This window comes from Microcaecilia unicolor, chromosome 2 (assembly GCF_901765095.1).
Source record: "Microcaecilia unicolor chromosome 2, aMicUni1.1, whole genome shotgun sequence".
Classification (NCBI taxonomy): domain Eukaryota; kingdom Metazoa; phylum Chordata; class Amphibia; order Gymnophiona; family Siphonopidae; genus Microcaecilia; species Microcaecilia unicolor.
The window spans coordinates 349,589,136-349,616,778 of NC_044032.1; the positions used below are offsets into that span (position 1 = coordinate 349,589,136).

At 46.1% G+C, this 27,643-nt stretch overlaps 1 protein-coding gene across 7 annotated transcripts in view; it reads left to right on the plus strand.

Moving 5' to 3' along the window:
- TDRD7 (tudor domain containing 7) overlaps positions 1-27,643 on the plus strand; it is a 432,711-nt gene that overhangs the window by 369,895 nt on the left and 35,173 nt on the right. For all 7 annotated transcript variants that reach the window (XM_030194449.1, XM_030194446.1, XM_030194444.1 and 4 more), the window contains exon 14: positions 7,418-7,528. In XM_030194449.1, the coding sequence (XP_030050309.1) occupies positions 7,418-7,528 (111 nt within the window). The remainder of the gene's footprint in view (positions 1-7,417; positions 7,529-27,643) is intronic.

Genomic DNA, 27,643 nt, shown 5'->3' on the forward strand with positions numbered 1-27,643 from the left:
TAGGAGGTTTGACGGGGGGCATTGACAAAAGCAAACCTCTCATGAAGCGAACAACTAAAGGCTGTCCTGAGATCGGCTTACCTTCCACACGGTAATGGTATGCACTGATCGCACTAAGGTGAACCCTTACAGAGTTGGTCTTGAGACCAGACTCGGACAAGTGCAGAAGGTATTCAAGCAGGGTCTGTGTAGGACAAGAGCGAGGATCTAGGGCCTTGCTGTCACACCAGACGGCAAACCTCCGCCATAGAAAGAAGTAACTCTTTTTAGTGGAATCTTTCCTGGAAGCAAGCAAGACCCGGGAGACACCCATGGAGAGACCCAAAGAGGCAAAATCTACGCTCTCAACAACCAGGCCGTGAGAGCCAGAGACCGGAGGTTGGGATGCAGAAGCGCCCCCTCGTTCTGAGTAATGAGGGTAGGAAAACACTCCAATCTCTACGGTTCTTCGGAGGACAACTCCAGAAGAAGAGGGAACCAGATCTGACGCGGCCAGAAAGGAGCGATCAGAATCATCGTGCTTCGGTCTTGCCTGAGTTTCAGCAAAGTCTTTCCCACCAAAGGTATTGGAGGATAAGCATACAGGAGGCCTTCCCCCCAATCCAGGAGAAAGGCATCGGACGCTAGTCTGCTGTGGGCCTGAAGTCTGGAACAGAACTGAGGGACCTTGTGGTTGGCTCGGGTAGCAAAGAGATCCACGCTTGGAAGATCTTGTGTACCACTTTGGAATTGAGCGACCACTCGTGAGGTTGCATGATCCTGCTCAACCTGTCGGCCAGACTGTTGTTTACTCCTGCCAGATATGTGGCCTGAAGACACATGCCTTATCGGCGAGTCCAAAGCCACATTCTGACGGCCTCCTGACACAGAGGGCGAGATCCGGTGCCCCCCTGCTTGTTGATGTAATAGATGGCAACCTGGTTGTCTGTCTGAATTTGAATAATTTGGTGGGACAGCCGATCCCTGAAAGCCCTTAGAGCGTTCCAGACCGCTCGTAACTCCAGGAGATTGATCTGTAGACCTTGTTCCTGGAGGGACCAACTCCCTTGGGTGTGAAGCCCATCGACATGAGCTCCCCATCCCAGGAGAGACGCATCCGTCATCAACACTTTTTGCGGCTGAGGAATTTGGAAGGGACGTCCCAGAGTCAAGTTGGACCGAATTGTCCACCACTGCAGGGATTGAAGAAAACTGGTGGGCAACTGGACTACATCCTCTAGATCCCCAGCAGCTTGGTACCACTTGGAAGCTAGGGTCCATTGAGCTGATCTCATGTGAAGACGGGCCATGGGAGTCACATTTTATTTTATTTTTGTTACATTTGTACCCCGCGCTTTCTCACTCATGGCAGGCTCAATGCGGCTTACATATTGTATACAGGTACTTATTTGTACCTGGGGCAATTGAGGGTTAAGTGACTTGCCCAGAGTCACAAGGAGCTGCCTGTGCCTGAAGTGGGAATCGAACTCAGTTCCCCAGGACCAGAGTCCACCACCCTAACCACTAGGCCACTCCTCCGCCACATGAACTGTGGAGGCCATGTGGCCGAACAATCTCAACATCTGCCGAGCTGTGATCTGCTGAGACGCCCGCACCCAAGAAACGAGGGACAGAAGATTGTCGGCCCTCGCTTCTGGAAGGTAGGCACGAGCTGTCTGAGAATCCAGCAGAGCTCCTATGAATTCGAGTTTTTGAACTGGAAGAAGGTGGGACTTTGGATAATTTATCACAAACCCTAGTAACTCCAGGAGTTGAATGTTCATCTGCATGGACTGTAGAGCTCCTGCCTTGGAGGTGTTCTTCACCAGTCAATCGTCGAGGTAAGGGAACATGTGCACTCCCAGTCTGCGTAGAGACACTGCTACGATAGCCAGGTATTTTGTGAACATCCTGGGCACTGAGGCGAGACCAAAGGGTAGCACACAATACTGAAAGTGCCGTGTTCCCAGACGGAATCGAAGATACCGTCTGTGAGCTGGCAGTATCGGGATATGAGTGTAAGCATCCTTTAAGTCCAGAGAGCATAGCCAATTGTTTTCCTGAATCATGGAGAGAAGGGTACCCAGGGAAAGCATCCTGAACTTTTCTTGGACCAGATATTTGTTCAGGGCCCTTAGGTCTAGGATGGGACGCATCCCCCCTGTTTTCTTTTCCACAAGGAAGTACCTGGAATAGAATCCCAGCCCTTCTTGCCCCGGTGGCACGGGCTCAACCGCATTGGCGCTGAGAAGGGCGGAGAGTTCCTCTGCAAGTACCTGCTTGTGCTGGAAGCTTTAGGACTGAGCTCCCGGAGGGCAATTTGGAGGCTTTGTGACCAAATTGAGGGAGTATCCTAGCCGGACTATTTGAAGAACCCACTGGTCGGAGGTTATGAGAGGCCACCTTTGGTGAAAAAATTTTAACCTCCCCCCGACCGGTAGATCGTCCAGCACGGACACTTTGATTGCGGCTATGCTCTGCTGGAGCCAGTCAAAAGCCCGTCCCTTGCTTTTGCTGGGGAGCTGCAGGGGCCTGTAGAGGCGCGCGCTGGGGTTTGGCCTGGGCAACAGGCTGGCGAGAGGGAGGATTGTACCTACGCTTATTAGAAGAATAGGTAACAGTCCACCTTCCCCCATAAAAACGTCTACCAGTTGAGGTAGATGCTGAAGGCGTCCGACGGGAGAATTTGTCAAAAGCGGTGTCCCGCTGGTGGAGCTGTTCTACCACCTGTTCGACCTTTTCTCCAAAAATATTATCCCCTCGGCAAGGAGAATCCGCTATCCGCTGCTGGAGCCTATTCTCCAGGTCTGAGGCACGCAGCCATGAGAGTCTGCGCATCACCACACCTTGAGCAGCGGCCCTGGACACGACATCAAAAGTATCGTAAACACCCCTAGCCAGGAATTTACGACACGCCTTCAGTGCCTGACCACCTGCTGAAAAGGCTTGGCTTGCTCAGAGGGGAGCTTGTCCACCAAATCCGCCAACTGCCACACATTCCGCATATGAATGCTCGTGTAGAACTGGTAGGACTGAATTTTGGAAATGAGCATTGAAGAATGGTAGGCCTTCCTCACAAAAGAATCCAAGGTTCTAGAGCCTTTGCCTGGGGGCGCCGAAGCATACTCTCTAGAACTCTTGACCTTCTTAAGGGCCAGATCCACCACACCAGAGTCATGAGGAGTGGCCTAGTGGTTAGGGTGGTGGACTTTGGTCCTGGGGAACTGAGGAACTGAGTTCGATTCCCACTTCAGGCACAGGCAGCTCCTTGTGACTCTGGGCAAGTCACTTAACCCTCCATTGCCCCATGTAAGCCGCATTGAGCCTGCCATGAGTGGGAAAGCGCGGGGTACAAATGTAACAAAACAAAAAAAAAAACTGAGTCCGCATCAACTCCGGGTCCCCATGGATCAGATACTGGGATTCGATCTTGGGAATGTGGGGATTAGTTAGCGGCTTCGCCCAGTTCGCCAGCAATGTCTTCTTGAGGACATGATGCATGGATACTGTGGACGATTCCTTAGGTGGCGAAGGATAATCCAAAAGCTCAAACATTTCAGCCCTTGGCTCATCCTCCATAACCACAGGGAAGGGAATGGCCGTAGTCATTTCCCAGACAAAGGCCGCGAAAGATAGACTCTCGGGAGGAGAAAGCTGTCTTTCAGGGGAGGGAGTGGGATCAGAAGGAAGACCGTTAGACTCCTCATCTGAGAAATATCTGATGTCTTCCTCTGCCTCCCACGAGGCCTCACCATTGGTGTCTGACACCAGTTCATGAACTTCTGTCCGAAGCCGTGCCCACCTCAACTCCGTAGGAACATGACCACGGTGAGAGTGTCGAGAGGAAGACTCCCGTACCGGCTTCGATGGTGCTCCCTCCATCGATGTCGTTGGGGTGTCCGCCTGGAAGGCAGCCGATGCTGGTACCGCAAGCGGTACCGGAACGGGAGACCTCACCACGGACGAGGGCCCAGCCGTCACCTCAGTCGTCGGTACCGGCGGCGCAAGCACCCCCGATACCGGAGGAGAAGGGCGCAACAGCTCTTCCAGGATCCCTGGAAGGATGGCCCTGAGGCTCTCGTTCAGAGTGGCTGTCGAGAGAGGCAAGGAGTCCGGTACCGGCGACGAGCTTTAAATCTGTCCAGGACGCGGAGGCGGTACTGGGCTGTCCACAGGGGAGCGCATCGACACCTTCTGAATGGAGGGTGAGCGGTCCTCCTGATGTCAACGCTTGGGTGCCGGTGCCACCGCGACCCAGAGCTCTTGGTACCACGTCTGGAAAGTGACCGATGACAATGCTTCTTTGCCTTCGCACGAAGCACGTCACCGGTACCTCCCGGTACCGAAGAGGAGGAAGTCGAATCCAAACGTCTCCTGTGGGCCGTGTCCGAAAGAGGTCGATCCTGGGGGGCCCTGTACCGCAGGAGCCCTCGAAGCAGGCGGAGACCTACTCGAGGGCTCACCACCACCAGCAGGGGAATGGACAGCCCTCACCCGCACTCCGGAAGACGAAGCAACCTCTGGCGACATCGATACCACTGATGACCTCGGTATCGTAGACGCTGGATCACCGGCAGAAGAGCTGGATACCGCAGACGTCGACACACCTGACGATGACCTCGGTACCGAAGACGTCGAAGCACCGGACGAGGCCCTGAACAAAAGATTCCACTGGGCCAATCTCGCCGTCTGAGTCCGCTTCTTCAAGAGAAGGCAAGAGAGTACAGGCCTGGGGACGATGACCAGCCCCCAGACACTGAAGACACGAAACGTGCCTGTCAGTGAGGGAAATAGTCCTGCTGCACTGGGTGCACTTTTTGAAGCCGCTGGCAGGCTTCGAGGAGATGGGCGGAAAAATCACGCCAGCGAAGTCAAAATTCGTGATGATGGCTAATGGCACCAAAAAAGTTAGAAAAAACCCGTACGGGTGGCGAAAAAAGCCATGCCCGACAACGAAAGGAAACTTGCGGGGAAAAACTCAACATAAGGGAAGTTTTTTTTTTTTTTTTAAACTAAGAGACACATGACAGAAAAGACAAAAACCGGACACTTCCGAACAGAAGAACACGGCGAAAAGACGCGAGGGGTCTCCTTGGGGCACAGACTAACCGAAAAACAGCCGTCCTGAGCCGCGGAAAAAAAAAGACTGATGAACACGAGCGCGTTCGGGCAGGTTGACGGTCGTGCATGCACACGCGAGGGCTAGCAAACGCTGTTGCTAGTGAAGATCTCCGATTGGAGGGGCTGCCGTGGACGTCACCCATTCGTGAGAACAAGCAGCCTGCTTGTCCTCGGAGAAAACATTTTTAACTTTCGCTATTAATTATAACACGATTAATCGCGTCATGCTCCTCTTTCCTACCACTGCCCCCTTTCTCCCCGTTGCTCTTACAATTTGTTCTCTCCTACCCGCTGCTGTACACCGGCAGCCTTTTATCTCCTGCCACCCCGCTGTCTGGCATTTTATCCCACCCACCAGCCACTCTCCGAATTTGCCTTGTACATACACACAGCGGCATTAAGCACACGCTGCTCCACTCCTCTGTGTAACTGGAGCCCTTCCTATCTAGCGTCCCGCCCTCTCTGATGAAACTTCCTTTTTCCTGCTACAGGAGTCAGGTGCTAGAGAGGGAGGGCTCCAGTTACAAAGAGGAACGGAGTAGCATGTGGTTAATGCCACCTTGTGTACAAGGCAAGTTTGCAGGGCCACGTGCAGCAGGGGTGGGATGAGATGCCAGAAAGTGTGGTGGCAGCAGAGAAAAGGCTGCAGTGTGTGGTGGACAGGAGAGAACAAGCTGCAGGAGCTCCCAGGGGGAGGGGAAGTAAAATTGTGCTGATGGAGAGGAAGGGGAGGAATGAGATGCTACCTATAGAGAGGAATGGAAGAGAGATGGTGCCCATAGAGCAGGGGCGTAGCCAGCATTCTGTGGGAGAGGGGTCCAGAGCCCGGGGGGAGGGGGCACATTTTAGCCCTCCCCCCGGCGCCGCCCCCCCTCCCGCCGCGAACCCGCCGCCGCTGCAGCCTACCTTTACTTTTGCTGGCGGGGGATCCCACTCCCCGCCAGCCGACGTCTTCTTCTTAGTCGCTTCCTGCTGTTCAATTTGTTTGCTGACGTCCTGCATGTTGTACGTGCAGGACGTCAGACTCAGAGAACAGAACTGTTCTCTGAGTCTGACGTCCTGCACGTACAATTACGTGTTCGCGGCGGGAGGGGGGGCGGCGGCAATGTCGGCGGTGGGGGGGTGGCGCCGGGGGGAGGGCTAAAATGTGCCCCCTCCCCCAGGGCTCTGGACCCCTCTCCCACGGAATGCTGGCTACGCCCCTGCTCTATGGGCACCATCTCTCTTCCATTCCTCTCTATAGGTAGCATCTCATTCCTCCCCTTCCTCTCCATCAGCACAATTTTACTTCCCCTCCCCCTGGGAGCTCCTGCAGCTTGTTCGCCGGGAGGGGGGTCCTGGGGTGAATCTGCGGGGGCCCCGGCCCCCTCAGGCCCCACGTAGCTACGCCACTGCCATAGAGAGGAACGGAAGAGAAGAGAGATGGGTGAGATGCTGCCCATAGATAGGAAGGGAAAGAGAGGAGATGGTGCCCACGGGGTGGGAGGAGAGACTGAAGGAGATGGTGCCCATGGAGGGGAGGGGAGGAGAGACCAAAGGAAATGGTGCCCATGGATGAAGGGAAGGGATAGAAAAATACAGATATAAGGAGGAAGAAAAATGGCAGAAAGTTGAATGTGAAAGATGTTATAGGGGGAGGAGAGAAAAGGAATAGTGAGGAGAGAGGAGGCCCTGAAAATAGGGTTCAGAGCACAGAGAGAGGAACAGAACCAGAGACAGGGAATAAGATAATTAGAAAAATAAAATCACCGGACAACAAAGAGTTCAAGCATAGAAAGGAACAGTTCAAGTATAGAAAGGCATATACAAAAGGTAAGAAAAATGATTTTATTTTCAGTTTAGTAACTGAAGTGTAGTATGTTAGGTTTGAGAATTTACATCTGCAGTCTATATTTTGCACTACACAGGTGAAAATGTGAGGGAGACACTTTATGCGATTAAGCATTTGATTAAACATTTTGATTGCAATTGATTGTGTTAACTCTGGAATGAGGAGTATAAGGTAAAAAAAAGTAAATGGGATGTATTCAGTAATAAGCAAATATTTCTTTATGGAAAGGGTGGTGGATTTGTGGAACAGCCTCCCAGCAGAAGTGGTGGAAAGGAGAGCTTCATCCAAATTCAAGTAAGCATAGGACACAGTGTATCTGAGAGAGAGGAAGGGTTATAGCGCTTAGAAGTTGGAATGGACGAGCAGACTGGATATGCTGTGTATATTCATTATCTGCTATAATTTTATATGTAGATAACAAGGCAGTGAACAGCAATAAAAATGTGAAGCACATTGTAAAATATGTTGCATTTGAATTTGTTTCAGGTTTTGAAGTGCTGTTTGGCAGATCTTCCTCATAATATTGGCATGTGGACTCCAGATGTAGTACTTTGGCTAAGAGATACTGTCATAAATTCCTCAGATTGCAGCATTAAGGTACATATGTGAATTTCAAGTACTCAAATCAGCTATCTTTAGTGGTTCAGCAAGAGAACATGCTTGTGTAACATTATTTTTATGAAATAATTAAATGTATAATGTCAACTTATCATAATTCCTCTGTTTTAGCAGAGTATATCACTTTAACCCATGAAGCTAATTGCAGTAAAAATTACCTCTTTTTTTTTCATCCAGTTAAATGGTTTACTTAAGAATTTGCTAATATTTTGGTGGGCCATCGGACATCTCTTGATAGTTTGATAGTTTTTTCTGTGCTTCCTTTTGTAGACGTAAGTATATTGCATGTGGAGATGCTCTTCAGAAACTTGACTGCTTTTTCCACCATTATGTAATTGATGAATGTTCGTATTAAATATGGGTAACCTTGTATTAGCTGCAATTCTGTTAAACATCTATATAGCAAATAGTGGTGCCATCAGAACTCTAGTACAGCATGGATGGTTGGTCCTGTCTTTTCTTTTAGCATAGGAGGTTTTTGGATATGGTATTTAAATAAAAGATTGACCCTGACCTTCAAGGTAAGTTACGCTCTTCTCTTAAACCTATTACACAAGACTCCTAGATGTAAAAAATAGTTTATCTAGTAATTAAAATATGTTTCAGGAGCTAATTTTCCTTATATAAGTTTTCCAAAGAATTAATGAATTTTTTACAAGGTTTCCATAAAGTTTGGAAACTTTTAGGCCCAATGTCTACATTGGGAGACGTGATTGGATTAGGGGGCCAATGGGGGTCTTGAGTCTGAGCAGCAAGAGGGATCCTCTGACCCCAGAAGTGGTCTAGGGCTTGCGTACTTGAAATGTTAAATCCTCACAATGAAGGTGTATTATTCTCATTCCCCCCAAGTGTCTTAGTGCAAGCAAGAACCCTAGCCCTTAATTTCTTTCTCTGACGCAGGTCATAGTCTTCACGCCATGCAGACAATAACGAGAGTTAGTAAGATAATGAAGCATCAATGCTCCTGGTGGTTACTCTTGTCAACATTGCTAAATCTCAAACTCACTAATATCTTCTTATTATAAAAGGTGGACATTTAGGTCTATGAATGATAATGTCGGAGGAAAAACCATGGAGTGATAAATTTGTTATGAAGAGCAAGTCAAAAAAAATGTACCAGAGGGTTTTGGTTCGGCTCACAGGCCATAGCTTTTGACCACCCCAATTTTAACAAGTGGTCTTTTTGTTGAAAGGTACTTTTTTTTAAGTCTCAGAACCTCCTTTCAAAAATGAACATTAGTAATTCACTGAGGTGTTAGAATTCAAACCATTTTTCTTCTGTAATAGATAATTTAAGAATCTGTGTAGTGCTACTGTCTGAATTTTATACTGTACTTAATAAATTTTCCTATAAATTCTTCACTCTCTAATGTATTTCAAAAAAGCAGCACAGATGTTTGTTAAAGCCTTAACCTGTTTTCTCTAGATTGCAGCACTCCTTTCCTGCAGACCCTGACTGTCCTAGAAGGTTTTATCAGCAGTACAGTGGGTCCTGGAGGGTGGTGTTCTATGGTCAATCTTGGTGGAGATAACTTTTCAGCTCTCATTTTGCAAGCTTGACCTCCTCCCTTGTAGAAATCAATGCAGTTGAACCTGTACCATCAAAAAAAAGAGGATGGAGATTTTACTTTTAAGTACTTTTTGATTACAAAGAAGATGAACAGATCCCTTTGTTGCCAGTGACTCTGCAAAATCTAGCTCATGCCAATCAGTCAGGTTCTGCACACAGGAGTGGGTGTGAAGGGGTAGAAGCATTGGCATGGCCCATGAATCTCTCCCATTCCCAATCCAGTTGCCAGTGCAGCAGCTGCTCTGGTCACATCATCCTCTCCTTTACATGGGCTAGAGTGTGGCACATTTAACCACATGAGACAGAGCAGATCAGTATGACACTTTAGCTCATGTGCAGCCATTGGGGAGAGGAAGAGTTGTGCAAGCTGGTAGGTGGGTAAGGGGGTTATGTGGTGGGAAAAGTTGGGAGAACCATGGTGAGGTGGTATTTGTTGTATGCTGTAAGAGAGTGGAATTTGTATGTGAGATTAGGGATGGAGGCATGGAGAAGAGGTCTGAAACTAGAAGAATGGTTCTGAGTGGATCCCCTGTCCATCTTCTAGATTCTTTTTCTGTTTACAAATCAGGATGTAATCTGCTACATGAGGGGGCAAGGTCTTCAGGCTGTACTGACATAAATATTCTCAGACCTGAGAAACCCCTTGAGAATTACCATGTTGTCCTCTGCTCCTCATGACAGTCTGAGTAACTGTCAGCAGTGTGGCAGTGGTTATAAAAGGGGCAAAACTGACTTGATATTATTATTAAGCCTGGTTAAGCAGGTCATAGGATACTTTGGAGCTAAACTGAGGCTTTGGCAGGAAAAGCCTGGTTTCTTGGGTTCTTGTCCCATGGAAGGGAGCAGTGGCGTAGCCAGACCTGACATTTTGGGCAGGCCCAGAGCTAATATGGGTGGGCACTAGGTGTGAGTAGTGTTTCTTGGGATACTCCTTAATAATGCCTTAGAGTGCACTTGATGATGGATTTCTAAGTAAACAGTCTGTGCAACAGCTCTACTGCATTAACACAAACCACATACCTGGTTCATGGAACACCATTTAAATATAGTGATTTTATCCCATTTCTTGTATGTTTTGGGCAGGGGAGGAAACGGAAAGCAGCTGCAATCATACAGGCGATTGCCTGTCTGCCTGAGGTTGGTGATGCATGAACAGCGATAACAGATAAAGGCACAGCTTCAACACCTCTAGTTCATCCTACACACAAACATATCAGGCTGAAGCACAAAGAGTGTCTGATTTTTAATTCCAAAGAGAAAAATGTGCTTAAGAAGGGTGAGCCCTGCACATTAAGCAAATCCCTTTGTTTGACCAAGGCTTGATGCTGAAGGGAGACCAGCTGAAGAATGTTCAATGAATTTATTTCAAACTGAATCTCTTAAGCAGCAGTGAAGTTAACAGTCAGCATATCAGATACATCTGTTTCATTCAGATTCTTCAATTAGCCACGGAAGGGGGAGGGGAGCTGCTTACATTTTATGTATTTCATATTCACGGTGCCCTTGGATTTATTATACTGCCATAAAGCAGGAGCATCTCTACTCACCGCACAATTGGCGCTAAGCCAAAGAACTACCAGGGTCCTTTAGAAAAAAAAAATCTGGTACCTGTTAAATTATTCATGGAGAATGGCCCAAGGTTACCTTGTTCCTCTCTCATGCCCTGGACCACTGTCAAGGTGCCATTTTCATACTCCATTACTACCCACTATTGATTCTATTGAACCCGTGCTCGAGTATGAGGGCCGCATTGTCCATGGCATGACACAAGAATGAGAGAAAATAGTTTCTAAGTAATTTAAACAAAAACTATATATTAAAAAGCCTGATCAACTCGCGGACGAGGCGCCGACGACCTGCTCTGGGACCTTCCCTCTGCCACGTGCGTTCCGCCCTGCGTAAACATGAAGTTGAAACAGCACGGCAGAGGGAAGGCCCCAGAGCAGGACGTCACACTGCATCTGTCAGCTGTCAGGCAGCACCGAGCAAATTACAAGCGCTGCCGCAGGGGTGGGAGGCGGAGACTGAAGTGCAGGAGGAGAAGGCAGCGCCGATAGCATTAAATGCAGGCGCTATAGTGGGGCTGGGAGAGGGCGAAACGGCAAGGAGAGGAGGCATGGCGAGGGACTCCGGATGGGCCTGAGACAAAACTGGGTGGGCCTGGGCCCATCCAGGCCCACCCGTAGCTACGCCCCTTGAAGGGAGCCCAGCACTTGTTTAAGTTGCCTGAGATGGAACCCTGTTGGTATGAAGGGTTTATTTTGGATCATAAGCTAATTTTGGACAGTTTCTGGGAATATAACCTCCTTAGAGAATGTTGGTGGTAAAGTCACTGCTGTGCTGTGTGAAAGATCCTGCCCTCCGCACGAGGGTCTTCGGGATCTTGCCTCCACCCTGGCCACTCTGCGTCCCGGCCCCCTGCAGTCCACAGGGCAGGGCTCAAAGAAAATAAACTCCAAAAGGTAAAAGTCACCAAGCTCCTTTATTGTCAGGGCTTCACAGTTCAGTAACTTTCAAAAGGAATCCTGCAGCCCTTCAAAAACAGTTGCTCCTATTCTTCTCTCATGGCCCCAGGTACAGCAGAAACACAACCATGTCCCCCTTTCAGCTGCTGCACAAATCAGTTGGAGCCAAATTAACAGTCCCCACAGATAGGTTCCTCTGTAGTCCAACTTCACACCCCAAAAAGAAGCCCTGTATCTTGTCCACCCCCACGGGGTTTCTGCAAACAGTTCCAAACACACAGTTCTGTGGGCCTCAGCCCCCCAAAAGGAAAAAAAAAACACTGTAGCTTACTTTCCCCTCCCCCACACAAAAGAAGGTTTGTTTTCCCAACAGTTCAAAATCCACAGTGCTCAATGCCTTAGCACTCAATTCAGATACACAGTCTCTTCAAAGAACACAGCCTGAACTCCTTTGGGAAAGAGGAAAAGATCCCCCCCTTTCTGGGTCACTCTATTACTTCACTGACCCTCCTCCCACATGACCTTTCCCCTTTCCACTTTCAGCCCAGCTCTGACACCAAGAGTTCACCTGGTTTTTCAGTTTAGCTTTCAAGGCATGAGCCCAGGCAGAAAAGTCCATGGGTTCCTCAGAGCCTGCCTCCTGCTCCTTCTCTCCAGCAGCCTGCCAGTCCATGGGCTCATTCTCCTCCACTCTGGGCGGCTGTTCCTCTCTTACTTGATTATGTTCCAGGTGTCCCTCCCTTGCCTTGTCAGAGCCTTCTCCCGGGGAATGCTGGGGCCAATAATCCCTATACCAGGGTTTTCCCCGGGGATGCTGGGAAATGTAGTCCTTCTCCCACCTCTATTTTCTAGGGGGTACTACCTTTTCCCTTCTCTTTCTCTCTCTCTCTCTCTCTCTCTGAGGAATGATTAAAGGTAAGGCTCTGCTCTGTCTCCCTCGGCTCTTGAGCCTCCTTCCTTCTCCCTCCTCCACTTCCATCTGTTCAAAACCCTTATCCTCCCCTTCACAGCTGTCCTAGGAAGCCTGCCTGGTTATCTAAGGCTGTGGAGCACAGCTCCTTGAAGAAGAACCTCAGCAGTGTAACTTTTATACATGGAGGTTGTAAATTTGAGAAGCTGTGATGGTTGAAGGCTGTCACCTCTGTCAAGGGCTAGTAGACAGAATTGCCAGGGAAAAGGATAGATTAAATCTTGGCTGTCTGTAAATACTTTATTACTACACTTATCTGATCTTTTACTTGATAGGATCATTTTGAAGTCCAAAAGTACTGTAACAGAAATTATTATCCTTAGCACTTTACACATCTGCTATTTAAAAGAGTGGAGGAGTGGCATAGTGGTTAGAGCACCAGTCTTGCGATCCAGAGGTGGCCGGTTCAAATCCCACTGTTGCTCCTTGTGATCTTGGGCAAGTCACTTAACCCTCCATTGCCTCAGGTACAAACTTAGATTATGAGCCCTCCTGGGACAGAGAAATATCCAGAGCACCTGAATGTAACTCACCTTGAGCTACTACTGAAAAAGGTGTGAGCATAATCTAAATATATAAATAATAATAAATAAAATAGCACTTTAGGAAAGTTAGCTGTGTATTTACAAGAAAAGTTGTAATGTTTTTAAAAGATTCTGATAATATGCTGCACTTTGACTTCTTGTCAAATTTAAACTGAGATAGCTTTACTGCTTTAAAATACACTTTCTACAATAAAGACTTTTGTTAATTTGAGGAAGCTTGTAAAATCCCTTCTTGGCTGGGATACTTGCTCTTGCACAATCCCTGATTTCAGCGCTGGTTATCTAAATGGCTGTGATATTTTAGGCCAACATGTGTCTTGGCTCAGGGAAAACCAAACTTCCTGACTTAATGAACCACACCATCTGGTGATCACTGGATGCCAGATCATTACATTTGGTCTTGTATTCTATAATAGCCTTTACAGTTTAGTGGGACTACTAGAACAATTTATCTGGCATGGGCAACAAATTAACATATCATAAAATCAATTCAGCCCTCATACATCCTGAACAAAAAAGTGTAAGTTGCTTACGAAAGCACCAATACTCTCCTTGAGATTGAGAAGCTGACCCTGCATTAGTTGTCTATCCAGAAGTGTAACGAAACTGTCAGAGCAGGCAGGAAGAGTCAGAGGGAGTACTCCGGAACAGACCACAGGCAGCTCACGTTCACCGCCACACCCCACTTATAACATCAGAAAAACTCTCCCCTTTCATAAGCACTATGTCCACTATAGCCCCATCCCATATAGGTTCCATCACCAACTTCTGGAACAGTTCTCCCTTTATTATATCTAAGGATGGGTAATTTGTGTTATGGCACTCCCAATCATTCTGCAATATTGACACCTATGACATCACCGACTTCAGTGTAAGCTCGGAGCTAACCTGCAACCTCCCCAAGATATCCTGTGAAAATCACCACTGCCAGTTGAATAGCAACCAACTAAAACTAAAAACAAATACATACGGAAATAACCAACAGAAAAAGAAGAAAAGACACAACAAAACCAAATACCAGGAAACCAGACAAATAATAAGAATCAACACAACCAAATCTCAAATGGAACCCTACAGACAAATCCAAATGGGATACATAAATGCCAGATCAGTGGTAAATAAAACAGAGTCTATAACAGATTGGATCACCACAGACAATCTGGACCTCCTATTCATCACTGAAACCTGGATTCATGACCTTAAAGACCCTACAATCTTAGATCTATGTCCACTGGGATACAAAATTACCCACTGGACAAGAAACGGAAAAAGAGGAGGAGGAATAGCAATTATATACAAATCTGAGTTTGTCATCACAACAATAGCCGAATCTATTCTACCGCAACTTGAAATCGCCTCGGTAAGAATTAATCACTCAAACCTGCAAGAACACCTTACCGCAGTCTTGCTCTATAGACCACCAGGCAACTGGCAAAAATCCGAAACATACCTCATGGACTTTATCTCAAACACTTGTGTCTCCAGCTCAAATCTCATCATAATAGGAGATATCAATCTAGAAGATCCCAACTCAACCAGTACCCAAGAATTCGAAGAGTTCCTACAATTATGGGACCTTCGTAGGACACACACACAACCTACCCACAGAAAAGGACACACTCTAGACATCACATACAACTTTGACCTCGATGCAAACCTTATACTAACAGACACAAAATGGACCACCATGGTCGGACCACTATAAAGCAAACATCTCCCTCCAATGGCGAACAAAAGGATCACCGAATAAACAAGAACGGAAAACTTACACCACAAGAGGAAAACTAGATCCGGTAATATTTTGGCAACAGATTTACCATAACGAATGGACAATAAAAACAGGTACAATCCAATTCCTCTTAGAATGGGACGACAGATGCAGATCTACACTAGACAACATTGCTCCAACCCAAATAAGAACCTCACACAGAAAGAACTCAACACCATGGTTCAACGAAGAGTTGAAAAAACTCAAAACACAAGTCAGAAGGTTAGAACGAGCTTGGAGTAAAAAGAAAGATGACACCACACTTAACGCCTGGAAACAACTTCAAAGAAAATACAAATACACCATAAGACAAACCAAAAGACTACATTACAAAACCATAATTGGACCAAATTACAAGGACACACACAAACATTTCCAACTCGTGAACAAACTATTAGATATCACACCAGTCACAACCAACAGCAAAGACACTCCTGGAGCAGACAATCTCGCGAGATACTTCAACGAAAAAATAGTACAACTACGACTTAAAATACCTGTCAGTATCATTGACTATGCTGAACTCCTTAACTGCCTAGACCCAGTCCCTGGCATTCACCCAGCAGACAGGACCTGGACTAACTTCGAGATATTATCGGAGAATATCATCTCCCAAACGCACAAAAGATTTGCCAAATCTCACTGCAAACTAGATATATGCCCAAACAACCTGATGACATCTGCTCCTCAACAATTCATAAACGACATAACGAAACACTTGAACTACATGCTACAAAATGGACTCTTCCCGAAGGAAAAAGGAAACATTTTACTCACCCCCATACCCAAAGACACAAAGAAAAGTGCTAGTGAACTAACTAACTACAGACCAGTAGCATCCATTCCCTTAATAACCAAATTAACGGAAGGGTTGGTGACCAAGCAACTTACAAACTATCTAGATAAATTTTCAATACTTCACGATTCCCAGTCAGGATTTCGGTCTAACCACAGTACCGTATTAGTAACTCTCATGACTAAATTCAAACAAATAATTGCATCTGGTAAGAACATACTACTTTTACAATTTGACATGTCAAGCGCTTTCGACATGGTTGACCACGGAATTTTATTACACATCCTTGAATACTTCAGAATCGGAGGCAACGTCCTCAGTTGGTTCAAGGGATTCCTAACCACAAGATCATACCAAGTGACATCTAACTCGACTATTTCAGCCGTATGGGTACCTGAATGCGGAGTACCACAAGAATCCCCCTCTCGCCGACTCTATTCAACTTAATGATGATACCCTTAGCAAAATTACTATCAAATCAAAACCTTAATCCATACATTTATGCAGATGACGTAACGATCTACATCCCATTCAAACAAGACCTAAAAGAAATTTCCAGTGACATCAACCAAAGTCTCAACATCATGCATTCACAACAAGAAAGAATTCACGGCCATTAACACACCAACTCTAAACCTTCCTATTTCAGAAACCCTAAAAATTCTTGGCGTCACCATTGATCAACACCTAACACTAGAGAACCACGTGAAAAACACAACCAAGAAGATGTTCCACTCAATGTGGAAATTAAAAAGAATATGACCTTTCTTCCCAAGGAGTGTTTTCCGCAACCTGGTACAATCAATGGTGCTCAGTCATCTAGACTATTGCAACGCACTATATGCCGGCTGCAAAGAACCAATAATCAAGAAACTCCAGACAGCCCAGAACACTGCAGCTAGACTCATATTTGGCAAACCAAAATTTGAAAGTGCCAAGCCCTTACGAGAAAAATCACACTGGCTCCCACTTAAGGAACGCATCACGTTCAAAATATGCTCACTTGTTCACAAAATTATCCATGGAGACGCACCAGCTTACATGTCAGACCTGATAGACCTACCACCAAGGAATGCCAAAAGATCATCCCGCACATTCCTTGATCTGCACTTCCCCAGCTGCAAAGGAATGAAATACAAACTAATGCATGCGTCAAACTTTACCTACCTGAGCACACAGTTATGGAACGCACTGCCGCGCAGCTTGAAATCGATCTACAAAAGAATGAACTTCCGCATATTACTGAAGACCCATCTCTTTAATAAAGCGTACCACAAAGATCAACCAATGTGAATATGCACAACTCGCACATCTATATTCAGAACTGTTTTATAATATCTGCTTATATACTATTACTTTGTTTTGTTTGTTTTACTATCATCATGCTGAACAAGATCCTGCAATACTAAATGTTTATTTACTAACATTCTTCCACTACTCATGATGTATTGTAAGCCACTTTGAGCCTGCAAAGAGGTGGGATAAGGTGGGATACAAATGCAATAAATAATATTAATAATAAACATCTTGCTCTATACAGTGACAGCCTTAAGATTATGGATCTGATGGTGACTAGACAAAAGATGATTGTTCCCTTCAATTTTGCCAGTGTAGCAAGCATGTGGTAGGCAAAAACATGACACCAGGCCCTATGGTTAGAGGAGGAGGAGGAGGCAGTAAGCAGAAAACCCATCCACTCATCAAACAGGTCACAGTAGTGAGATGAATTTGTGGCAAGGGATAATACAGTGGCTGCTTGATATATGGAAAGACATAGCAGAACTGGAAAATGAGTATTCTAGCCTGGTATCTGAACTGAAGGCAGATCGCACACAGTGGAGCGAAACAGTGACCACAGTGACACCATTTTGGTGACCCATTGCAGAGTTTTGAGACGTTTAAGAAGGAAAAACTTGGATCTCCGTCATAAAATGATAGACCTAGAGAACGGCTCCAGTTTTGATGGAGGGTGGCCCAGAACCACAACTACAGTATACAGCTACTGTCTGGAGGTGGATGAAAAGTTGAGTAAGGCAGTGCTATCCTGACAGGACAATTGTTCAAGTGACATGGAAATTAAAAATTACTAGAGCTTATCGTTCATTTGGCTCGCCTAGAGCGAACCAACCTAGAGAGAGAATTTTGTGCTGTCCTGACTTCTGTGTAAAAGATAAAATTTGTGCTCTGATCAGGAATTGAGGCATGCTGGAGTGGCATGGCTACAAGGTTGAAGAAGTTTGCACATCTAGCTTCAACTACCTTGCAGCACAGAAAGGAGTTCCAGGACGCAAGTCCACAAACTGGTAAGTGAGCACACACATTACCAAAGGACATTCCCTTTTGGTTTGGCTATTACAAGTGAGGGTACTACAGCAAGGATCACCTCAGTTCTGGAGATACGGGCATTGTTTAAACAAGTGAGAGTGGCAGATTTACTGAGTGGTATACCCCCTCTTCCCACTTCACAGCACAAAGAGTTCCAAAGTAGCAGTGTGTTCCAAAAGGGCATAAAGATTGTGGCAGAAAGTGTAAGAAACTGCCTTGAAAACCCTGCTTAGATAAGCTTTGCTTGTCACGTTACACAAGAAACTTAGTACAAAATTAAGGAGACACTGGAGCCGGTGAATGGCACTACAAGTGTGAATAAGAGATAAGGACCTTGACTGGGATGTTTTGGGGACTCTTGGAGCTGAGGACTTCACCCTCTAGAATAGGTGCCCTGCAGGTGTTAAAGGGAAGAAGGAGGACAGGGGGAGGGGGCTTAGGTCAATTTTTATGGAATTTTGAAGTGGAGAGGGGTGAGCTGTTTGGAGGGGGGAAGTGGGAGGAGACAGGGTTTAAGGTGAGCAGGTATAAATATGGTTAACATAAGATGAGTAGATGTCCATTAAAGCGACACAGAACAGTGTACTGCTAGTTCCCCTTGATGGTTTTCAAGGGGAACTAGCAGTGCACTGTTCTGTGCCACAAATAGAGGCTCGGTTTGAGCTACATCGAGAGACACACGGGCGGCTGCTCCAGCTAAGTGAATTTTTGTTGCTTGCTATGCTCCTTTGACTTTTTTGTAATGGGCACTGAATGCAATAAGCTTACTTGTTTTGTTCAAGCTTTGAGGTATTAAGATTTATTTTTGGTTTGTGGATTGGCCTATATTTAAAAAAAAAAATTTGTATGTTCATTCACTTTGGTCTGTGTACTTGAAAGAGGGGTTTTTTTTTGTTTTGTTTTGTTTTTTAATCAGATTTTCTCCGAAGTTTGGGAGCTTTTGATGCTGATTCTTCTTTACTCTTACTTTCTTTTAAAATCGTCCTATGATAATAACCTACTCCCATGTATAATTGTGGGTTTTCCAATAATTGATATATTATTCCCTATCGGGAGATTAGAGATCTTTGTTGTTTAAAGTGATATTCATTTAGAGCTAGTGAATGAGACACAAAACTCAAGCTATTTTAGGTTAGCTTTGTCAATTTATATATAGTTTGTGGTCCCACAGTACTAGGGTAGGTTTGCCACCCAAATATAGAAAATAAAAACTTTGCATTGAAAAAAATGGTCTTTCTAGTTTAGGCTGCAAGAATTAACACAGCAATGGATGGGCAACATATATTATTGAGGGAAAAACTGTATGGGAATAAATGGACGATGATAAATTCCATGCAGTATATTATTTATTTATTTATTTATTTATTTATTAAATACAACATAATATATTCTATTTAACGTTAGGGGCTGAGATGACAGAATTGGTAAATGGTAAATTAATTATAGTCACGGCTCTAGTCATGAACCCTAATTGGGATAGATTGAGGGGAACTCGAGATATAGCTAATAGACAAAGGACACGGTCAAGGCACATTCTGGATATTTCAAATCTGGTAGACATTTGGCAAGTCCAATTACCTGTGCAAAAAATACTTTTCATTCTCTCATCCACATAACATGTATCTGAATTCAAGAAAGCATAAGATCTCTGAAGAAGGGGCTATAAAACTTAATAGTTGGTATGAGCAAGCAGACTTACTAGGCCACATGGTCTTTATCTGCCGTCATTTTCTATGGATACACAAGTAGGTATGACTTTGGTAGGCAGTTGTTTCCAAACTACTACTACTTATTTCTGTAGGGCTGCTAGACATATGCAGCACTGTATACATATGCAGGTACATTCTCTGTCTCTTGTGGGCTCAAAATCTAAGGGGTCTTTTACTAAAGTGCACTGCCTTTTTTCTCATGCTAAAAATCAGCTGGAACGAAACGCTGAGACACCCATAGGAATATAATGGGCATCTCAGTGTTTACCACCATCTGATTTTTAACATGATCTAAAAACGCTAGCACACCTTAGTAAAAGACCCCCTAAGGGTTTTTGTTTGTTTTTTCTTTTCTTTTTTTTCTTTTTTTTTTTTGTTAACCTGGGGCAATGGAGGGTTGAGTGACTAGCCCAGAGTCACAAGGAACTGCAGTGGAAATTGAATCCAGTTCCTCAGGATCACAACCCACTCTGGAGATTCTTTAGATCCCTCCCTGACAGAAAATTGTAGACCAATTTCAAACTTCCTATTCATTTCAAAAATAGTTGAAAAAGTAATACTAAATCAATTTAAAGCCGTCTCTTCTCCAAGCGTTTAACCACGCTGGCTGTCCTTTTCTCTTCTTTCCACCTTTGCAAATATGTGGAATGCATCTGGACTGGGCTTCCAAGATAGTATTTTTGAATAACGTCCATGCCTGATTTAGTATCCTAACGTTAGCAGCTGATCCTTTTGGCTTCTTTTTAACCATTTCCTCATTTTATCCTTTGCGAGTTCATCCCAGATAGTAAAACTCAATCATGTTATGATCACTGTTTCCCAGGGAAACCAACACCACCTCCTCTCACACTATGCCCTGCATGCCACCAAGCACTAGATCCAAAAAGGCTCCCCCTCTCTTTGGTTCCTGAACCAGTTACTCCAAGAAGCAGTTATTTATTACATCTAGAAATTTTATCTCCCTGGCACTCCCTGATGTAATATTTATCCAGTCAGTATCAGGGTAATTGAAATCACCCATTATTATAGCGTTACCCAGTTTACCTGCTTTCCTAATCTCTGTAAACATTTTTTCATCCATCTGTTCATTCTGTCCCGGCAAACGGTAGTACAGCCCTACAAGAATACTCCTTTCCTTCACACATGGAATTGCTATCCATAATGATTCCACTCTGCTATCCATTTATGTGGAATGTTTATTTTATTTGACTCACGTGGAGGGGCATAATCAAATGGGGCTGGCCATCTATATGGGCAGCCATCTCTAAGGCCGGCCCCATACAGCGGCACATCCTGCCGTATTATCGTAACAAGATGGCCGGCCAGCTTTCGTTTCGATAATACGGTCGGGGCCAGCCAAATCTCAACATTTGGTCCGGCCTTAGAGATTGCCAGCGTTAGAAATGGCTGCTATTGGTTTTTGCCGATAATGGAAACTAATGGCGGCAATCTCAAACCCGGCCAAATCCAAGCCATTTGGTCATGGGAGGAGCCAGCATTTCTAGAGCAGTGGTCCCCCTCAAATGCCAGGACAACAACTGGGCACCCTAGGGGGCACTGCAGTGCACTTAATAAATTGCTCTCAGGTGCATAGCTCCATTACCTTGGGTGCTGAGCCCCCCAAACCCACTACCCACAACTGAACAACACTACCATAGCCCATAAAGGATAATGGGGGGCACCTACATGTGGGTACAGTGGGTTTTGGAGGGCTCCCATTTACCACCACAAGTGTAACAGGTAGGAGGGGGATGGGCCTGGGTCTGCCTGCCTGAAGTGCACTTCAGAACCACTAAAAACTGCTCCAGGGATCTGCATAATGCTGTGATGGAGCTGGGTATAACATTAGAGGCTGGCACAAAAATTATTTTTTTTTTTTGGGGGGGGGGGGGGGGGGGGGGGTTGGTGACCACTGGGGGGGGGGGGGGGTAAGGGGAGGTGATCCCCGATTCCCTCCGGTGGTCAGTTGGGGCACTTTTTTGAGGCTTGGTCCTAAAAATAAATGGACCAAGTAAAGCCAGCCAAGTGCTCGTCAGAGCCGGCCTTCTTTTTTCCATTATCGTCCGAAGCCAACCATCTCTTAACCACGCCCCCGTCCCACCTTCGGTGACCTGCCGACACGCCCCCTTGAACTTTGGCCGGCCCTGTGATGGAAAGCAGTTGAAGCCGGCCAAAATTGTCTTTCAATTATACCGATTTGGCTGGGTTTAGGAGATGGCCAGCCATCTCCCGATTTGTGTCGGAAGATGGCCTGCCTTCTCCTTCGAAAATAAGCAGGATAGTAACATAGTAAATGATGGCAGATAAAGACCTGTACGGTCCATCCAGTCTGCCCAACAAGATAAACTCATTTTACATGGTATGTGATACTTTATAAGTATACCAGAGTTTGATTTGTCCTTGCCTTTCTCAGGGCACAGACCGTAGAAGTCTGCCCAGTGCTGTCCTTGTACAAAGTTCTGAAGCTAACATCGAAGCCCCTTAAAATTTACACACCAGCCCATCCCTATCTATTCAGTCACGATCAGGGCGTAGACCGTAGAAGTCTGCCTAGCTCCAGTTTTGTTTCCAATTACCGGCGTCGCCACCCAATCTCCGCTAAGATTCCATGGAACCATTCCTTCTAAGCAAGATTCCTTTGTGTTTATCCCAAGCATGTTTGAATTCCATTACCGTTTTCATCTCCACCACCTCCTGTGGGAGGGCATTCCACATATCCACCACCCTCTCCATGAATAAATACTTCCTGACATTAGTCCTGAGTCTGCCCCCCTTCAACCTCAATTCATGTCCTCTAGTTCTACCGCCTTCCCGTCTCCGGAAAAGGTTCGTTTGCGGATTAATACTTTTCAAATATTTGAACGTCTGTATCATATCACCCTTGTTTCTCCTTTTCTCTAAGGTATACATGTTCAGGTCAGCAAGTCTCTCCTCGTACGGTTTGCAAAGCAAATCCCATACCATTTTCGTAGCTTTTCTTTGCACCGCTTCCAGTCTTTTTACATCTTTAGCAAGATACGGCCTCCAAAACTGAACACAATACTCCAAGTGGGGCTTCACCAACGACTTGTAGAAGGGCATCAACACCTCCTTTCTTCTGCTGGTTATGCCCCTCTCTAAGCAGCCTAGCATCCTTCTGGCCACGGCCGTCGCCTTGTTGCATTGTTTCTTCACCTTCAGATCCTCCGACACCAACACCTCAAGGTCTCTCTCCTGAGTCGAGCTTACTAATCTCTCCCCTCCTATCCAGTATCTCTCTTTTGGGTTTCCACACCCCAAGTGCATCACTCTACACTTCTTGGCATTAAATTTTAACTGAAAATCCTAACACAGGCTTCCACTCCCTGTGTAAATGTGTCGTGGAACCCCCCCTCAGTGGAAAGCTTAATCAAGTATTTTAAACGCGGAGAAAACAAGGCCTCAGAGTCGCCGCCCAGCCAGACTATAAGGCTTGAGCTTGGCGTGCCATCATGTAGCTTCAAAAAAACTCCACTGCTACCTGTATTTTAAATAACCAGTCACCAATTTCACTGTTTAGCTTGCTGTCCACTTTGTGTGTCCACTATAACTTCTATCAATGTACTGTATACTGTTAGTGGAATTGCTTAAGCTACCCAAATCCTATAGAATGCAAATCAAACAAGTCTTTCAAGAGAGTGTCACCCGAAACCACTTAGCTCAATGTTATTGCTATAGTGTCCTTCTCCAGGCGGCACTTCTCACTTGATAACCCGACAGGGAGCTCCCGTTTCGCTAATGCTGCGTCATGGGTAATTTCCAAAGTTCTTCCTCACAAAATTGCATCCACTGTCATTCCACTCCGTTTCCTCCCAAGGTTTACTACAAAACGGTAAATCTCACATGATCACAGACGCCATTTTATAGGAACCTAGGCTCCTCCTTTCTCTTCTTCGAACCAAGATTGCGTTACTTCCTCCAGCTGAGTATGCCCACTACGGAGCGTGCCGCATTAAATGTGTCATTCCTAGTTCTCAAATGCTGTATCTCCACCGCATCAGAAGAAAGCCGACCACTCCACTCTAACATTTAACCCTTCTGGTTCAACAGTGCTGAAAAAGAAAATCCATTTTTGTTCTCTCTGACGGAGCATTCTTCTCAAATCACCACGTCTCTGTGAAGGTTTGATTTGTTCTAATACCATGCATGACAGATCGTCAAATTTGTGTTGATGTCTTTCATTATGTGTCACCATCGGTGCTTCATATTTACCCAATTTCATGCATGATCGATGTTCCATCAGCCTCACTTTCAAACTCCTAGTGGTTTGCCCAATGTATAGTAATCCACAAGGGCATTGGATGACATCAATTACCCCACTGGATTCACAAGTGGTTTTTGCTTTCAAGGTGCACTTACGTCCTGTTCTTGGCTGGATAAATACACTACCTTCAGCCATTATATGGCATACCGAACAGCGCCCACATTTTTTGTGATGGCCACCTTCTGTCAATGATTTATTAGGTGACCACACATCATTTATGCTTAGCAAATCTCCCAGATTGCATCCTCTTTGGTATGAGAACAAGATGTTTAGACTGTGCAAACGCGGGATGTATTCTAAGTAACTCAGTGTCTTTTGATAGTCTTGCTTATTTTCCCAGTGTCTGCATTAAATTTTAGAACAAAAGGCAATATGTCTTCTTCTTCTTGACATTTAGACTTGTACTCTAATAGCGCTTCCCTCGGGTTAAATTTAGCACTCTTCGCTGCTTTCTTGATCAATTGTTTCAGATAACCCCGTTGTAAGAATTTCTCACTTAACTGCCAGACCCTTGACCATTCTTCTAACGTTCGGAGATCCCTTCTCATTGTTTCTACTCCCTCCAGGGTATCCACTCTATTGGCTATTTTCGTGTCATCCGCAAAAAGGCACACCTTTCCTTCCCAACCCTTCAGCAATATCTCCCACAAATATATTAAACAGAATAGGCCCCAGCACTGACCCCTGAGGAACTCCACTGCTCACCTTCCTTTCCTCCAAGCCGATTCCATTTACTATCACCCTCTGCCACCTGTCAGTCAACCAGTTTCTTATCTAGTTCACCACTTTCGGGCCTAAGTTCAACCCTTTCAGCTTATTCACGAGTCTTCTGTGTCTGCTGCCTGCCTCCTCACTCTGCCTGTACCTGGATTACTCTTGTGTCTGCTGCCTGCCTACTGACTCTGCCTGTACCTGGATCACTCTCTTTCCTGCTGCCTGTCTGGCCGTCACGTTCATCACCCCTCTTCCTGCTTCATCTCATAAGCCCTGCAGGCTGCCCTGCACCTAGAGGCTCAACCTCTGGGGAACGGCGGTCAGCACAGGTGAAACCCGGGGTTGTCCGGCCACCAAGCAGAACTTGGTCTGAGTACCGGGCTCGGCAGCGCTCTACTTGGTACAAGAACTCACAGGTCTGACAGTAAGCCGAAACCATGAGTTCACCGGACAAACCTGACTTGGCAAATTTGGCCCAGGTTCTTCAGCAGCACCAGGCCCAGCTGAATCGTTTGTCCAGAGTCCTGCAGGATGTTTGTTCCCAGTTGTCTACTTTTCAATCCCAATGGCAAGTTCCTGCTGCACCATCCGGACCAGTTTTACTCACTCCTGGGTTAAGGCTCCCAGCGCCTCCCCGGTTTGACAGTACCCCTTTCGCTTGTCGAGGGTTCCTCAACCAATGTCTTATGTTTTTTGAAATGCAACCCGGAGTCTTTTCCTCCCATAAACTCAAGATCACTTATATAATCTCCCTGCTCTCCTGACCAGCCCTAGTTTGGGCCTCTCCTCTCTGGGAGCAGTGGGATCCTCTACTCACTGATCTTGGGGAATTTCTTCGCCACTTTAGCTTAGTTTTCGACGTGCCTGGACGTTGCTCCTCGTCAGCTGGAGAACTTCTACAGATTCAACAAGGCTATTGTTCTGTAGGGGCATATGCCGTACACGTTTGAACCCTAGCCTCCGAGGTGAGATGGAACCAGGAGGCCCTCACGGCCATCTTCTGGCAGGGGTTAATGGGGCGAATCAAAGACGAGTTGGCAGGCCGGGAACTTCCGACCACATGAGATGCTCTGATTACTCTCTGCGTCCATATTGACGTTCAGTTTCAAGAGAGTACACAGGAACGTTCTGCTCAGCATCAATCACAGAGACGATGTCGCCGGGTTTCGCGCCCTTCTTCCCCTAAAGGAGCTACTGGCACCACTTCTGGAATCTCCGAAGAGCCAATGGTTATCGGGCGGCATCACCTCTCTGAGAAGGAAAGGGCTCACCGTCGGGCAATCAACTCTGCCTCTATTGTGGGCAGGCTGGCCAGTTCCTGAGATATTGCCCAAATAAACCGGGAAATGCGTTGACCCAGGGCCTCTGAAGGGGGTGGCCCTGGGTCGATTCTCACCTCTTCCGGATAATCTTGTCTCCGTCCCTATTTTCCTGCACTGGAAGGAACTTTGTATTAGCACCATGGCTTTGATTGATTCAGGGGCCGGAGGGAATTTTATTGACGCCAATCTCCTAGTCCAGCTTGGAACTCCCTCAATGGCCTGTAAACCTATGTTACAAGTGACCTCCGTTCAGGGACTGACTCTACCCTACTCCATTACCCAAGTCACTGACCATTGCAGATGCAAGTTGGAATTTTACATAAGGAAGAGATTCAGCTTCTGGTTCTTATTCATGCCATCCATCCTGTTATTATAGGCCTGCCTTGGTTATGACAACACACACCAAGTATCAACTGGACCACTAGTGATATCGACGGTTGGGGTTCCCAATGTTTTGCTTCCTGTCTCACACCAGTGGTTCCTCCTTCGAGGACTATTTATGCCTCACCCAGGGGCCTGCTTTCCTGCGATGCTTCCCTTCCTGTGGAATATCGAGATTTCCAAGATGTTTTCAATGCCCAGGAGGCTGATTCCCTTCCTCCGCATTGTCCTTTTGACTGCCCTATCGAATTACTTCTGGGCAAGACACCACCTCGGGGTCGGCTATATAACCTCTCCCAGGAGGAATCTAAAGTCATGCGGGCATACATTCAAGAAAACCTCCAAAAGGGCTTCATGAGACCCTCTTCTTTTCCGGTGGGGGCAGGTTTCTTCTTTGTAACCGTTGCAACCTTGTATAGACTACCGGGGTCTTAATGAAATAACCATTAAGAACCGGTATCCACTCCCTCTGATTCCAGAACTTTTCGACCGTCTGCAGGGAGCATCTATCTTTACCAAGCTGGATCTCTGAGGCGCCTACAATCTGGTCCGAATCCGACATGGGGACGAATGGAAGACCGCCTTTAATACCCATGAAGGACATTTCGAATATCTAGTCATGCCATTTGGCCTTTGTAATGCACCAGCGGTCTTTCAGGAATTCATTATCTTCATTTTTCAAGATCTCTTGTACTCCTCAGTCATAGATTACCTGGATGATATTTTGTTGTTTTTCTACTTCTGTTCAAGACCACCCTCGTCATGTCCGCACCGTTCTCCAACGCCTCCGGGACTACTGTCTCTTCACCAAACTAGAGAAATGTTTGTTTCATTAACAGTCTATTCCATTCTTGGGATATATCATCTCTTCAGAGGGGCTCCAAATGGGACCCCACCAAACTCCGAGCCATCTGGGATTGGCCCATACCCCAGGGTCTCCGGGCCTTGCAATGTTTTTTGGGGTTTGCTAACTACTACCAGCAGTTCATCCATCAATACTCCCTTATCACTGCCCCTCTTACCGCACTGGCCAGGAAGGGTGCTGATGTGAGGAACTGGACACCGAAGATCCAGGAAGCTTTCGCCACCTTAAAGCAAGCTTTCCTCTCTGCTCCTGTGCTTCGAAGCCCGGATATTAAAAAAAACATTCATTTTAGAGGTGGATGCCTCTTCGCTGGGGGCAGGGGCTGTTCTGTTTCAAACGTCAGACTCTGACAAGCGTCATCCCTGTTTATTTTTTCCCCAAA